Below are 17160 nucleotides of genomic sequence, written 5' to 3'. Positions count from 1 at the left end.
ACACAGTGATGCAACAAGCCAAAATGGCGCAAGGCCCATTGCAGGCTCAATGTGGTTTTTCAGCTTGAGAACAGGGGGTGTAAAAGTGTTGTGGGGTGCAATACTAATAAGTATGGGCCCAAAGATGCACAGATTCCCAATGCACATATGAGAGGGGGAGAGTTGCGGCTGACAACGTATTCATCACGTGTTCCACATTTTCTCATGCTCGGGTCAAAAGTTCAAACCAAATCAAACTCCCTCCATCTGAAAGCCCCATCTGCCACACTGGAGGTTGCCTTCGGCGATGGTGGAGCCCTAATCTACACAAGTTAGATCATCTTCTTCCTCTCAGTGCCCTAAGTTTGAATATCAACAAGAAATAATCCAATTTCTCTTCACAAGTCTGAATCGAAGCACATAGTTGCAGAACCCTAAACTACTTAATATATAATTAAATTGTTCTCCCTAGGAATCAAAGTCTTAGGGGTTAGGGCTTTGGTTGCCCTAACCTCACTCTACAGGATGGTAGCCTCTATGTAGTGAATCAATAAAGATGATGGAGAACTTGCCGGAGCAACGTAGGAGTCATTTACTCTATTGAAGCTTCGATGTGAATCTTTAATGGATTATTTCGAATGAGCTTTAGGTAAGGGTGAGGAGAAAGGTTTTGAGATTGAGAGAATAAAAGGTTGTGAAGAGTGAATCTCAAAATATGAAAATATGGTGAATGAATCATAACTCCCTGAAGAGTGAATCATGCATTGAATTTATAGTGGAGGTTTTTAACAGATCAATCTAACAGAGTTAGATGAGTGAAGTGAAAATTTGGTTAAGTGAATTCACTAAGTGATCTTTTCAATTAGATTCGATTAAGTAGTTAGTTAGATGGAGTTAGTTAGTTATGGATTTGGATGAATAAGTTATTTGTAGTTAGTGGTGAGCGAAAAACAAAAAGGCCATCTGAGTTAGTTAAGAATGTTAAGTGGAATTTTCAATTGATTGGTGAGTTGGTGATGAAGTGAAAACTCGAGTTAGTCTAAGTGAAATTTTAAGTGGCATTTTTTGTATTAGACTGAATCGTTAATTCCTATTGAAATGATTAATTAATTTAAATTTCAGGTGTTAACATCAAGTGGGTGTTTAGTTGTTACTAAGTTGATGCTCGATTTGGTGTGTATTTGATGGTTGTGAAATTGGATGTGTATTATAAGGCATTGGTATGCTATTGCTTGATTGATGCAGCGTATGCTGCCGCAAGGTTGTAGGTTCTGCTATATGTAGGATGATGCAGGGTCTGCTCATGTTGTAAACTGGTTTGTTTGGATTGTGCAGGGTTAGTTCAAGTTCATCATGTTCTACCTTGCTGTTGGATGAATGAAGGTCATGTTGTACATGCTATGTTCATAGCTTGGTTGATGGTAGGATTTGCTGCATGCTACAATTGTTGTAGTGTTGTGGGGTTTTCCCTGATGCAGGTTGGTGTAATGCAATGGTCTGTTGTAGGTCTTTTCATGCCATGATCTTGGTCTGTTATTATTTGGTAATGGCATGACATCATTATGTCACTTGTTTGGTCATATAGCATGCTTACTTGTAACATTGTATTGTTGGATCTGTTTGGATTGTTTGGACAGGTCATAAACATGTTTGTTGTATGTAACAATGCCTTGGCTTGGTTATGGTTTTGTAGGCATGACATGAACTTGACATGGTTGGCCAAAGCTAACTTGCAAATGAAGGAAGCACAAGGGCACATGGATTTGGATGATGAATCAAGAAAAAATGGATTAAATTAGGTCTTAGGATTGTAAAGGGGGTCAGTTGACTTTGGTCAACTTTTTGACCAAAAAGTCAAAGATTGACCAAAAGTCAACTATTGTAAAAATGGTCAAACTTGCAATTTTTTGTATGTATGGACTTTCTTGTGATTTGTATAATGAAATGGATATTTGGTATTTTTTATGAATGAATGGATTTGAATGATATTGTGTGGAAATAACTTGAATTATAGGGAAACCCAATGATACAAGTATAAAACCTAAGAATCTAACAATTTTGAATGTATGATGAAGGAAATTAAATGATAAGATTTTAATGAACCAAAGACTAATGGATAATCCATCATTACATGGATAATGAAATGAATGGGAATGAAGTGGACTTGAATGACCAATCCCTTATTGCACCAATGACTAATGAATCGAGGAGTAATGCATGGGAAATGAGACTTAAATGAAGGATTAAAGAACACATGAACAACCATGATTGAACCAACCATGAACTAGAAATGATCAGATGAAATTATCAGATGAAATGACCATGAATGGACAAGTGGAAGTTATGGTGCCTTGAGAATGGGCTTTGGACCAAACGATGCCCTTAGGATATACATGAACATGTAATTACTTGAAATGAATATCAATGCAACCAATGAAACCTCATAATGGACCAAGAACAAATGGGTTTGAATGGATCTTGACCAAGCAAATGAACCATGCACAAAGGATGACGGCGAACCAGATGAAATTAGGGTTAGATGCACACACAATGAGTGATAGCCACAATTAGGGTTTTGGTTGAGTAACCTCAAGTTTCTAGGAAACCCTAGCTTTCACTAGGTACACACAATTATGCTTTGAATCCAAGATACTTATCCTCTTGTCTTGAACAATGCCTATGCAAGTAAACTGATTGAATATGAAGATATGATTATGAATTAGGGTTAAGGACCTAGGTGAACATTGTTAAGAGTAGGGTAAATTTTGGTGTATGATAACATCAAATCATTCTAACTAGAAACTCTACAACATTCACATGTGGCATATGTTATAATGAAGACAAAACAAAGTGAAGATACCATACATGAAATTAAAGAGAAAATAAATTCTTTATTATAATTACCCTACGATCATGGAGGATCATGACGTGATCCCATATTTCACACGAAGAATAATTGTTCTGCTTAAATTAAGTTGCAACCACATCAAATTGTGGCACTATTTACCTTTGACTCAATAACTTCACGCTAGATTAATGAAGAATCGTGCCTCTATTATACTAGATTATGGTCCCATTTTGCGATAAGAAAATCTATAATAAAAGCAAAACTGATGGGATTTGAAGGTTTTAATTGAAAGGCGACGACTGAAGAAGTTCAAAGGACAAAAATTATTGCTCTATCACCACCGAAGTCTAATTTTTAAGAGATGACACTTAAATGCTTCTTGATGCCTCAACTAGAGGAAGTATGAGGAGAAAATTTGATACTAAGGAAAGAGAACTCATAGAGAACATGATTGAGAATGAATATTGCACGTTGACTTATATAGGTACCAGAAGGAGATTAGTACTAGCACTTGATGATCAAAGTGCATTATTGGACATTCATAAACATACGAAAGTTCATACTGACTCCCTAAATAAAAAAACTCACTGATGCCACCATGGTATCTAAACTAGTACAACAAACTCAAGCTCATAGGTGTGATTTTTGTGGTGCTTGACATGTAAATAACCAGTGTGTTCCTGAAGGTATATTAGAGAAGGAATCTCACTTGATAGGTAACTATGAGAAAAGTAATCCATACATCAACCCTTGCAATTTGTGGTGGAAAGACCATCCAAATTTCAAGTGGAGTAAAACTAAATGTCAAGAATCTAGTTAGAATCAACAAACAAGGAAACCTTCACATTTAGAATAAACTATGACTCAATTCATAAAGGTGACACATGTCAATTTTGGAGCAATCATATTTAATATAGATAAATTCAACAAAAACAAAGAATCATCGATCATAAATTTGGAAACTCATACTATGAAACTATCAAGACAAATGACTTCTCAATGACCCGAAGGATTCACAAGAAATAATATTGATAATCAAAAATGTTGAAGTTTGAATGCAATTGGGTTATGTAGGATATCATCCACTCCATTTGGTAATAAGTGTAAAAATAAAAATTCATATAAGGAAGTTGAGAGAGAGAGAGAGAGAGAGAGAGAGAGGGAGAGGTAAAAGAGGAAGAAATTAAAAACGAGAGTGAAGAAAAAAGAAGAGAAAACTAAGGATAAAAAAAAGATAAGGGAGTAAAATTTGAGATATAGAGAGAGAGGTTTCACATTATTCTAAGTTGATATATCCTCGCTTGAAAAACAAAAAGGAAACCAATGGAAAATTTTAAAAGTTCATCGGAATGTTTAATTGCATACAAGTTAACATCCTTTTTGCTAAAGTATCACAAAAAATATCCAGATATGAAAAGTTTGTGAAGGAGATTCTAAACAATAAAAGAAAACCTCAGAGTAATAAAGTAGTTGATTTATCAAAAGAGCGCATTTTTATAATCGAGAGGAAGCTCCCACAAGAATAAAAAGATCCAAGTAACTTCATAATCCCAATGATTATTGGGAAGCTAAAAATTAGAAGAGCTCTTAATGATTTTGGATCGAGCATCAACTTAAGGCCATTCTCCTTGATGAAAAAGTATGATAAGTTTCATACCCTAATTTTACCCCTAAGATTCTACCTATCATATCATTTTCATTTCAACCAAGATCACAAGCATGGTATCCTCCTAACCTTCATCTCTTTGGGTTTGCCTTTGTGGGAGATTATCAAACACCCTTTGTGTTTTATTTTTACCTTTTTGATTGCTTGCATCCTAACTTTTATAACCTTATTCAAAATACAAAAATATGTTTTGTTTTCTATTTCTTATTGTACAAGGTAGGGACTTGCAATCAAATGATCAAGCATGGTTTTTAAATTAGTGTTTTGATTCCCAAGGTCAAAGTTTGGTCAACAAATGGTCCACGAGAGCTTTTACTTCAAGGCATGACCTATAATCTTAGGTCACATTCATGTCAAGCTTCATTCAATATTATTTGATCAAGATAAGTTCAAGTTTGGTTCCTAATTTCAAAGTTGATTCAACTATGGTTCATGTGTTTACTTCCATTCCAATTTTCAAGCAATTTTTAAAGCAATTATCAAGATTTATTCAAGGGATAATTAATTTTCTTTCATATTATAGTCAAGTGTTCATCATTGGGCCTTTAGATGCAAGAAATGGCTAGAAATCACAAGTTGGTGCATGTTTGGTTGACCTAAAATCAAGTATGGCATGTCACTTGGTCCAAACACTATAACTATCTCATTTCTCAACAATTTTGGAATCTACCTTGAGCCAAATGTCACATTTGAACTCCTCTAAAACTTTGCTTCAAGGGTCAAACATCAATTTTTCCTCTAACTTAGGAATAATCAATATTATTCTATAAGTTATGCATGCGTTAGGAAAAAAAATTAAAAGTCTTTAAAGAACTCAATATCATATATCTTGATTTTGATTCAACCGTTAAAAATTCTCTAATAACTTTCCATTCTTCAAACAGAATTTCACCATCAAGATCAAGAGAGTCGTCGTGTTTTAAACAAGTTTTAAGATGTTTACAACATGCTTTCAAGCCCCTATCAGATAATGATCTAAGCCTTTCAATACTAAACAAGATTCCAAAAATATTTTCATACGTGCTATATTGCTCAAATCTTCTATCAAGTGAGTCAATTGGTTGATCTAAAATATATAAGAAATAATGATTTCGAAAAGACTCTTCAGCAGACTCAAGATTCAGTTGTGTGAGTTGAGATGCATTTTTATCATAGTGTTGCTTTCTACAACTTTGACGTTTTTGAATAAATACACATTCAACCTCCACTTCATTCCCAATCTTTTCAGCACTAGCCTTAACATTTACAAATCAATTCTCTATATTTTTTGAAATACTTGATCAAACCTTTTACTAATTTTATAGCCACATCAATACGCATGTCTTGTTTTTGAAAACTTTTTCTAATTCCATTAACAACAGTTAACAATTCAAACCAAATAATCATAGCTACTAAAAATTCAAAGTTTCCAATTCCATGAGTTGCTAAAGATTCAGCTTCACTCTTAATTTTGGGATCATTATCTTGTTCAGCTAGTTGAAGTAGTGCTTCTCTTACATCTGAAGTTTGAGATTGAATTGCATATACATTATTCACATGACTTTCCCAACGTGTTTGTGACAATGATTTAATAGTTAAACCTTTTACATTATCTCTAATTAGTTTCCAACATTTTTTCGAATGAGAAAATACAGTATAAATAAGTTATAACACTACAAAAAAATCTTTAGCTTTAGTATAAGAACTTGCAATATCACAAAGTGTCAAGTTAAGGCTATGACAACCACATGGTGTATATAGTTCTCTAGGGTTAACATCTAATAATTTTCTGTGTACACCTTGATGTTTATCTTTCATGTTTGATCCATTATCATATCCTTGTCCTCTCACATTATTAATATCTAGAGCAAGAGTTTCTAATACATTTTGTGTCATAGACTTTCGAAAATTCAACAAAAAACTCTTCAATTTTTATTGGACTTGTAGAAACATCCAGACAGTGCATAATGAGAGTCATTTGTTCTTGATGACTTACATCAGGAGTACAATTAAGAATTACAGAAAAATATTTTGCTTCTTTGATTTTTTTACTATTGCAATTTTGACTTCATTACATAACATGTTAATCAATTCATTTTGAATCTTATGCCTAAGATCATGATAATGAATTTCATTATTCTTAATACGTTCAAAATGTTTTTGTATGACAGGATCCCATTCAGCAATCATTTCAACAAGAGAAAGAAAGTTTCCATTTTTTCCATATTAATCCTCTCAGTTTTTTCCATGAAATGCTATATTTTGCTTAGCTAGATATCTAGTAACATAAACTATCCTAAGTAAGACATCCTTCCAATGCCTTTTTTCATTTCTTATAAGCTCTTGAAGATGTTTATCAATTGTTATATTTTTCTTAAATCTAATTTGTAAGTCAATCCATTTACTCATGAAAGACCATTGGTTGGTTACCTTGTTAAGCTATCACTTGGTTGGTAGTTGGTAATCTTTCCTTTTGAGCTTATTATATTTGTTAAGTTATCACTTGGCTGATAGTTAGGTAATATTCCTTCTTACCTTTGATTGGTTACCTTGTTAAGTTATCACTGGGCTGGTAGTTAGTCATCTTTCCTTTTGGGTTTATTGCTTTTATTAAGTTATCACTTGGTTGATAGTTAGGTAATTTCTCCCCCTAGTGGATTTGGGCATCCCCTGTGTTTATCTTTTCCCTAGTGAAATCTTGCTTTGATAAGTCTTCCCCCGTTGGGTCTTTGGTTTATTTGTTTTCTAATTGTTCATTGGTTTCTTTGCAATACAATAGTTATTCCCCGAGTCGAGTTGTTTCCCGATGCTTTATTTTCCTGGAGGACATCCTTTTGTCTCCAACAGTTTTGTCTGCGTATATTTCCTTTTCCCCTGTGGAACTTTGTTTTTCCCCAGCTGGGTCCCTATTTGGAATCTGTTATTCCCCTACAAAATTTTAGTCTCCTCATTTCTCCAGCAATTCTTTGTCTCTCATGGTGATATATTCCCCCTAGAGATCCTTGTCTGCATTCATATCATATCATAAGCATTTTTGCGGTATCTTAGGGCCAAAAATTGGGTCTTCTGTATTTAAGTCTCTTCAATCTCATCGAGACGAAGATTCCAATCTTCATATCTCTAAATTGAAGAAACTTAAATAGGGGCATCTGTCATACCCTAATTTTTAACCCTAAGATCCCATATGTCATTTGCATCATTGCATACAAACAAGCTCACATCTTTGTCCTCTCCCTCTCATCTTTGGATTTTCCTTTTGCAGGGATCATCAAGCCCCTATTTGTTGGTGTTCTATCTTTGTGTTTATATGTTCATTACTTATATAACCACTAATCAAAATAGAAAAAATATGTCTTGTTTTCTTTAAGTTTATTGTGCAAGGTAGGGCTTTTTAACAAGAGCATCAAGCATGGTTCCTCAGCTAGGGTTTTTGTTGATCCCTCAGATCAAAGTGTGTTCAACCATTGATTATCAAGGGGCTTATACCTTAAAACACAATCTCTAAGGTTCTCAAGCATATTTCAATCTCATTTTTATCAAGAGTATCTCAAAGTTTTGTTGCTTATTTCTCAAGAAAAGTCAAAGGTTCATGTGTTTATTTCCATGCCTTCATCAATAAGTTACCTCAAACTTCGAGCAACCTAATCAAATAAATTCAAGGAAACCTCATTTTGAGTTCATATGATCATCCATGTACCTTGAAATGCAAAAAAAGTTCAAGTACATAAGTTTATCCCAAGAGGTTTGACCAAAAAGTCAACATTTGAAGTCAAAGTTCAAAGGACCACAACTCCTTCAATCCTCAACATTTTTGAATGCTTCTTTTTTCATATTACTCTTCTTAGTATCCTTTAAAACTTATCTTTACACGACAAGAGCCAATTATGCTTGGAGGATCATCAAAAATTTGAAGACATTATAAGTCTTTTGTGGACTTAGTGGAATTTGACATATTTTCAAGTGACTTTTTCTCAACTTTCAAAGATTATAACTTCTTCAATTTTCAACATTTGAGGCTGATTATTTTTTCACAATATCATCTGTGATACGCTATACAAGTTTTATTCAAGTATAAAAGTCAAATTATGCTTGGAAGGCCATGGAATTCTTTGAGACATTATAGGTTATTTTCATCCATTTGGGACTTAGAATTTTCCAAGTTACATTACCAGACTTTCGTGCGAACTTCAACATGTCATACCTTTGTTCTTAATAATCCAAATGTAACCTTTCTTGGCATATTGTGATCTTTGATATGATGTCAACAAATTTCAAGAAGAATGGGTTCAAAAAGCCTCTTGAGAAAGATGCCCCATTGAGTTAAACATGGTGACTTGGAACTGAAAAAATCACCATGATCAGAATTATGAACTTCACTAATCCTTAATTACAAACCAATTCACCATGCATTTTGGACCTAAACATGTTTAATCAAGTCTCCATAAGTTAAATGACTCATAAAATGCATGATTTGGTTGAGTTTTGATGGTTTTGCAAGTCACACTTTTCTCACATCGTGAGAAAAATCCTTTTGCACAAATTAAGCATCATTTGGCATATATGATATCACCAATCACTTCCCTATAAATAGAGCAACATATTTGCTTCATTACCAAGCTTTGGAGAGCCAAAAAACCTCTGCTCCACTCTCAAACTTTTCCATAAAATTGAGCTATCGTGTTTTGACTTCTAGCTTGTTTCAATTTAATTTCTTGATTCCATTAGCACCTTCGGTCTCCTATGAAGCTTTTGCAACAATTCTCAAGCTCTAAGACCTTCTGAAGTGCTCTGACCAGATCAAGCTTCATCAATTTTTGATCATCATTTGGACAAGGTAGCTCTGAGCATCATGTGAACTCAAACAAGTTACCACGATGTAGTCTTTCACTCTTTGATGCTTTCCCCTAACTTATCTGGTGTTAATTGATCATGTTCATCATTTAATTTTATTTTTCATGACTTGCTTGTTTATGAAACTTCTCTGAAATTCTCCTTGCTTAGTTTAGATAAATGAATTTTGAGCATGAGGTTGAATTCTTGATGAGGAGACGATGACATTGGTGGTGGTCTTGTGTTCTTAATTTTCCAAACGATGAAACTCCGATGAGGGATCATCGGACAAGACGACCAGGTTTGTTTCAGGTCATCTGAGTTGGCTACACACGTTAGCATTTTGAAATGTTCTTATTGGTCCGTTTTGAATGTGATTCCGTGTTTTATTCAGGCTAATTTCCACCATGCGCTCTAGCCTGATGACTATTGAATTTGCCACGTCAATTAATGAGGCCAGATCCAACGCCTCTGCTTTCTTCTAATTTTATTTCTTTTTCTTTTTTATTTTAAGTTTCATTTTCTTTGAAAATTCATAGAAAAATCATTTTTCATCCAAAAAATACCAAAATAATTTCTAAAATTTTATTTTATTTTTATTCATCTGATTTTTACTTTTCCATATTATATTTTCATGATTTTATATTTTTCTTGAATTTCCTCTTTTTTTCCTTTGTTTTAATTGGTTTAAAAATACTTTTATGCATTTAAAAATTATGAATATTTTATTTTATGTTTGTTATTTTATTTCTAACTTTCTATAACTTTCTTGGCCATTTATTTAGTGTTTTGAAGGGCTTTATGGATTTCCTCTTTTATTTTCCTTTTAAAATTTATTTTAAAAATATTTTTAATGCATTTTATTTTATTTTCTTGCATTTTATGCTTGTTTGACCTTTCTATTTTTTACTACTAACACATCTTACTAACATTTTATTACATTAACTTTACTTTAATGTAATTTATCTTATGCTCATTTATTTCTTGCTATTTACTTTATGCTTTTATTTTAGCATCTCATATCATATTGTTTATGTTCATGCTCTTTTTGTTCCTTTGTCCATTTGGACTTCTTTTTCTTTTAAAGACATTAATAAAGGAAAAAAAACCTAAAAACTGGTTCTCTTGATTCATGGACTTGAGGCTACTATCATTGACATTGTTATGGAGTTAGAACTAGGATCTTGACCATTGCTTTGGGAGTTTGTGATTTGAGACCTTGAGATTCATCTGATACCTTTGACTTAGGGCTTCTTTTGAAGACTTGGCTTGGTTACTTTGGTTTCATCTGACACATGGATTGTTCTTTGCTTATTTGACTTGCTTAAGGCTTAATCCAAATGAGGGAATTCTTATTTGACTCATGTCATAAAGCTTGCTATCTCTTGGTTAGATTTTTCCTCCCTAGCTTTTACTTTATGTTATAAGATAATCTCTTCATATCTTCCATTTCTTTGATTTTCAAAATTTTCTCTCTTCTTTTCAAAAACCTTCTTGTGTTTCAAACTTGAACCATTTTCTCAATAAACCTTGATTTTTTTCAAGTGATTTTCAAAATATTTTCTTAATAAATGCTAATACATCTTAAGCATATCTAAACCAATTTCAAAAGACTAAAAAATGCATAACTCATTCAAACCATTTTGTACCCTTTATGCATTTTTTCTTTTAAAACTTGTTCTCAAAGTTTAGACATGAGTCATTTTCATAGTTGAGATATAATTATCATACCCCCATAGTATTGATGATAATTATTTTCTACCTAAGAAAACTATTGGAATACTTGTTGATCTTTATCCAAGTTGGAGCCTTTCTCCGTGGTAAGGAAAATTTCTCATACTTGTGGGTGACTAGTTGAGTGTTCTTCTTAAAATGACAAAATGTCTTTTCATTAAAAATGAATCAAAACAAACATCTTTGTTATTTTTACCATGAACTATGAGGTTTTGATCCTCCATTGCACTTTGTTGGTACGTAGGCACGAGACTCAGGAAGTTTTGGCAAACACAAAAATTATAAAAACATTTCTCTTATCATCTTCCCAATCTTTTGCAAACAACATCATTTTAAAGGCAAAATACACAAATTTTCAAAGAGGTTCCTATAGAGTAATATAGATGTTTATGGTACTAGTACCTTCCGTTTGCATAACCAACTCATGGACCCTTATCTCTCTTTTTATTAGTTTTATTTTAAAACTTCTTTGGGTTTTGTTCATTCTTTTTCCATTTCCTTTGGAAATAATAAAAGTGCGATGGCAACTCTTGCTTTTGTGAGTTAAGTTAATCAATAGCTTAATCTCAAAAAATTTACCGCTACACCAGTCAGTAACAATTTATGTGTCAAATATGTTATAGTAATAATGCAAGTTATACTCCTAAAACATGTAAAACAATTATTAAATCAAAGAAGAAATATAGATGAAGAATGGGAGATTAGCAAGAAAACTCAAACAATCATAAATGATCATCTATCAATAAGTCAAAGGATCCAAAGATATGACACACTAAGGGATACTATATCAATAATTCAAAGAGTCAAAGATGATCTAATGATCATCCATTAATAAGTTTGAAATATTGAAGATTCAATCAACCAAAGGATCATCTATGGATAACTTGAAGTGTTGAAGATAAGATCAACCAAGCAATCACTCAAGCAAAATCAAAAGGATGACGAAATTTGAGTTAAAAAATGAATTAAAAATGAACTAAAAAGGCTTTAAAAATGGTTTAAAATGGAAAATAAAGAGAAGATTCAAATCAAGCACCAAAACATAAAAGAAATGATTGAAAAAATTAGAGAAAATCAAAAAAAATTCAAGTAAATGGACCTCAAAAGTTGAATCTCAAAATGTTTAAAAATGCTTGAAAATTAAATTGAAAATCAAAATAATAAAGAAAATAAGAGAAAATAGCAAATAAATGCTAAAAATGATTTTTAAAATGTTTTGAAAATAAGATCAGGGAGAAAATTTAGAGATTTTCTATAAAAAAAATTGGAATAAAAAATAGTTAGGGAGTTATTTTTAATAATTTTGAAACAAAAAAGGAATTTAAAAAATATTTAAAACAAAATTAGAATAAGCGAAAAAGCTTGAGCCATCACATCAAATTACTAAAGCCAAGTCAGATGATCACATGGTCAGGAACAAAAGTCAAAACACGCTCACCAATGGTCACTGCACAAATCACAACAAGCAAAAGAAATTTGAAAAATGCACGCATCCTCATCTCATTGGACGAATTCAAATAATTTTTGGAGCGAAGCCTGAAAGACGCGTGAAACATGTTCATCTTCAACCTCCAACCTGATTTTGCAAACTTCACGAACTTGTGTTTTTAGCTATAACCCGATATAGATTCAGTTTCCTAACTCATCATCGTTCATGTCTCTTTGCTTCAGAGCCATTGATTGGCTTTGAGAAAAAAGAATTTTCTCAAGAACATAGAGCCCTAGTTCTTTAAAGTAAAATCAAATGATGAATATGAAGAATAAATTCAAGGAGTTAAGGGCTTCTGATCAGTGAATCAAGATGAACACACTGGTAACTTATTTGTTCATAAATTTAACTTGTATCTACCTTTTTTGTTGAAGCTTCAGAGGTCAACAATGGTGGATTTGGAAGTCTGGTTCTAAGGGGTTTCAAGCCATGACAATGATTTAGTTAGCTTCAGAAGGTGTCGATGAGTGATTCTGGGCGAAGATTCAAAGCTAAATGAGCTTGAATCAAAGAAATGGTTAACTGGTTTTTTGAGGTGTCGAGTTCAAATTGTTTCAGAGTGTGAGAGTGAAATGGAGCCAAATTCATGTGAATTATGTCATAATTTTGATGATTTTCCAAGCGTGTGAGAGTGAGGGTGAAATGTATGAATTAGCACTTCAAACCAGTTGTTTTGTGTTTGTTCAGATGCATTCTAGGTCCTCAAATGAGTTGCACATGTGTAGGTGGTCCCATATCGAAACGGCATCAAATTCGTGACTTGAAAGTTGCGCAAGAAGCAGAGTCCATGGTACCATGTTGGAGCTTAGGCTAAATTAGTTTCACTCGTACATTTTGAGATATTACTTGTTTCAAATGATCTCCTAATGGTGAAGAATCAAATCAAAAGGATGCTAGAGTTGAAAATGACAGGGATGGAAAGTTGGGGTCGTGACCTGAAACTCTAGGTCAGGCATTATGACGAACAGATCTTGGGCCTACTTTTATAAATACATGGGCATCTTGGAAAATTCCAAAAGTGATGGACTTAGAGGCAAGGGTGATCCGGAGCACGAGCTCGCGGGGCGGGAGCCCAAGGCACCATAATTTTAAGGGCACCACATTTAATATATATAAGATAATTTTCTATTATAAAATCAATTAATATATCCATAATTTTAGTAACTAAAGAGTCTAATCGTGGCACTAAAATTAAAATAATGATATAGGGAATATGAACCATTGAAAAGTTAGATTTTCAACTCTTTATTAAGACTCAAAAATCACATAACTTTACCCTTGTTTATGAATCTGTTTTCTTTCTAAGTGCCGACAATCAATTCAACAAGAAAATTGGAAAAGCATAAGTGCCTATCAAAAGTGCCAAACAATCAATGAACCAACAAGTTTATATATATATATATATATATATATATATATATATATATATATATATATATATATATATATATATATATATATATATATATATATGTATCTGTGTGTGCGTGTGTGCGTGTGTGTTTGTCTGTGTGTCTATGTGTGTGTGGTTATTACTTATTAGTCAAAAATAAAAATAAAATCTTTTATAAGATGCTAATTTTCATATTGATTTTCACTTTTCAGGATCAAGTTTGATTTTGTGTTCAGAGACTTTTGGAACAAATTGATCAGAATTTAAGTTGAAGGTTTAAAATCAACATGAGGTACAATTATTTTATCTCTTTGATTGCTTGAAATGTTGCCTAGAAAACAATTGTCTGGTCATCTAAAACAAAAAATAAAGAAACTAAATGAAATTGATAATAAATCTCAAAAGGGTGTTAGTCATAATTTTTTTGGAAAACACCCTACAATTTCTATTTCAAATGATGCAAATCTAAGTAATTTGAACCTTGAAGCTGGAAGTTTAGAGAATGAACAACTAAATAAGATTGTTGAAGAGCAAAATATTTTGGTTGAAAACAATGAAAATGAAGATGATGATGAAGCTCGAAATTTGAATGATGAAGGTTATAATAATGAAAATGAACATATCCCTGTTTTTGTTGATGAACAACCTAATGAGTCTATTCTATTGGACATTTATGACCCAAGAACATGGAATAACCTTAGCAATGGCTTAAGATATGAATTACTAAGAAATGGTCCTAAAAGAGATGTGTCAATTGTGAATGGTACTAATGATACTTTTGATAGGCATTTCTCATCATCATGTTATATCCGTTATTGTTCAAATGGAGAAGAGGAAGATAGAAATTGACTTGTTTATTCAAAAGAATTGGATAGAGTTTTTTGTTTTTACTGTAAGTTATCTGGTACAAGTTGTAGAATGAATCGCTTAGCAAATGAAAGTTTTAATGATTGGAAATATATTTATGAAAGGCTTAAAGAACATTAATCAAGCGATGCACACATGTAACAATCAATCTGCACAATGATTTTATGCTTGATTTTAGAATATGAACAAATAAACACACAACTATGATGCAGATATTAAAAGTGATTATTATCTTGGTTTTTTATATTACCATTTTTCAGAAAAAACAAAAAGAGAAAACATAATATGGAGAAACAAAATAACATTTTATTAATGATGATAAAACTTGAAATAAAGCCCACATAAATTCGCTTTCACCTTGAGCATACTGAAAGCATTTTTTTAGAATATAACAAAAACATATTACTTTGACAAGTAAATAGTAGAGGGAACGTCAATAGCAGTCCAATTCTGGCACATCAATCTGTGCGTTAAAAAGTTTGGCGCTTCTTGTTCTTGATCATCTTCCAGGATTGCAACAGCAAATTAATCTTCAGAGTGGATGAAACCAGCACTGTGAAAAACTTCTTGAATACACTTGAAATCTCTATGGGTTGAACTAGACGAGAAGCCCAAACCATCTCTATTTTTATTTTCAACAATTCAGCAACTTGACCCCATCCAACATATTGATTATTCTCCACAACTTGTTGGGCATCTTTCAAAGAAGTCATGGATGCCCCATTCTTCTTAACAACATTATCAATGATAGAAAGAGCTTGGAATGGAGTTCCCACAACTTCGTCAACATGAATATACGAGAATGAAGAGAGATGACTTACCAACATGGCATGTTCTCCACCCGCAATCACTAACTTTCTGATTTTCACAAATTTTAACTTTTGATGGAGGGTTGACGTCATTGCCCCAACTTCGTGAATCCATGGACGACCCAGGAGACAACTATAGGAAGGATGGATGTCCATTACTTAAAATGTAGTCTAAAATGAGCATATACCTATCTTTAACGGGAAATCAACTTCTCCAATCACAGTTTACCTCGAGCCATCAAAGGATTTCATAATAACCCCACTAAACCTCATCGAAGAACCTTGATAGGAGAACTTGGACATAGTAGACTTTGGAATAACATTCAGAGAAAATCCAGTTTCAACCAGCAAATTGGATAGAGCATCTTTTTCGCAATTCATAGAAATGTGCAAAGCCAAATTGTGGTTCCTCCCTTGCTCAAGTAGTTCTTTATCACTAAAGCTCAGGTTGTTACATACAGTAATGTTGACCACAATTCCATCAAATTGACCAATTGGGAAGGAAAAGGGTGATCTAAAACGCAGCGGAATTAAAAAAAAATCCTTTAGTGATCCTTACGAATGGGCATGATAAGTGATAGAATCTTTACCTCTTGTGGCGATTGTAACCTTTGATGCAGATCTACGGAGCGATCCCGAACGTTGAACGATGACAACGCCTCTACTCAGTTCACACAAACGAATTCCTTCAGTCTCAGTGCTAGCTGCTACGAATGAAGGCTTTGAGTGGGTGAGTGAGAGAGAGAGAGAGAGGGAGAGAGAGAGAGAAACGAAATTGCAACTGCACAAATGCTTCTGCACAAGGGTTCTATTAATAGAACCACTTGTGTGGGTTGCAAGCTAAAAAGCCCACTTAAGTATATGTGGCCCATATCTTATAATATGCCAAAATCACTTAAGCACATGGTACCCTACCATATTTCATATGCTACTTAAGTACACCGTACCTTTCAATGTTGTACAATTCACTTTAGTGCACCGTACCTTACGGTGTTCCTTAGTTACTCTATCTCTCATCAATCCGTCCTTTTGTGTGTGACCCTGTAGATTTTCACGACATTGGCAATTATATTAAACCACGTATTTAACATAATAAATAGTGAGCGGTATCTAGCAACACATCACTGCTATCCAAGACACGAAAATGTCATGTGATCTGACAAATCCTTTTGTGATAATACTTATGTGTACAATTACCCTTTTGCCCTTATGTCTATATTAAACACAAGGCATATACCGTGTCATCCTTGTCCAATTCAATATTGGGCCCATAAACATTTACCCTGTTACACGGGATGGGCAAATTCTATCTAGGTCACTCATGTCCCTCAGCATGCTTCGTGGAGTACCCATCAACTGTCTTTATCGTCATCCAGTTACGGATAACATTTGATCAGCAATAAGGTACTTGACTCTACATCTATGGTCCATAGTGGTTTCAGGTCGAAGGGTGGTATACACCATTATCACCATGAGAATAACTTATGGAACTTTGCATAACATTCTATATAGTATTCTCATAGTGGGTCAATCCAGTATAAATATTACTCTTAATATTCATACATA

At 33.2% G+C, this 17160-nt stretch overlaps 2 protein-coding genes across 2 annotated transcripts; one reads left to right on the top strand and one right to left on the bottom strand.

Annotated features, from left to right (window-relative positions):
- Positions 1 to 5729: 5729 nt before the first annotated feature.
- Positions 5730 to 6368, bottom strand: LOC127137445 (uncharacterized). Its single transcript, XM_051063904.1, has 2 exons — positions 6179 to 6368; positions 5730 to 6073 (listed from the first exon to the last, which is right to left on the bottom strand). The coding sequence occupies exons 1-2, from the start codon at positions 6366 to 6368 to the stop codon at positions 5730 to 5732; spliced, it is 534 nt and encodes a 177-aa protein (XP_050919861.1).
- Positions 6369 to 14242: 7874 nt separating this feature from the next.
- Positions 14243 to 14767, top strand: LOC127137444 (uncharacterized). Its single transcript, XM_051063903.1, has one exon. It carries the CDS (start codon positions 14243 to 14245, stop codon positions 14765 to 14767), a length of 525 nt encoding a protein of 174 aa, XP_050919860.1.
- The last annotated feature ends 2393 nt before the right edge of the window (positions 14768 to 17160 follow it).

Source organism: Lathyrus oleraceus, chromosome 4 (genome assembly GCF_024323335.1).
Source record: "Lathyrus oleraceus cultivar Zhongwan6 chromosome 4, CAAS_Psat_ZW6_1.0, whole genome shotgun sequence".
NCBI classification, from domain to species: domain Eukaryota; kingdom Viridiplantae; phylum Streptophyta; class Magnoliopsida; order Fabales; family Fabaceae; genus Lathyrus; species Lathyrus oleraceus.
The sequence above is the reverse complement of the archived record's forward strand: the minus strand, read 5'-3'. Positions and strand labels throughout refer to the sequence as shown.

Coding starts and splice junctions, on each gene's coding strand:
- LOC127137445 (XM_051063904.1), bottom strand. CDS start 6,368: ATGACACAAAATGTATTAGAAACTCTTGCTCTAGATATTAATAATGTG. Junction 6,074..6,178: donor GACACTTTGTGATATTGCAA/GTTCTTATACTA, acceptor ATAATGTAAAAG/GTTTAACTATTAAATCATTG.
- LOC127137444 (XM_051063903.1), top strand. CDS start 14,243: ATGTTGCCTAGAAAACAATTGTCTGGTCATCTAAAACAAAAAATAAAG.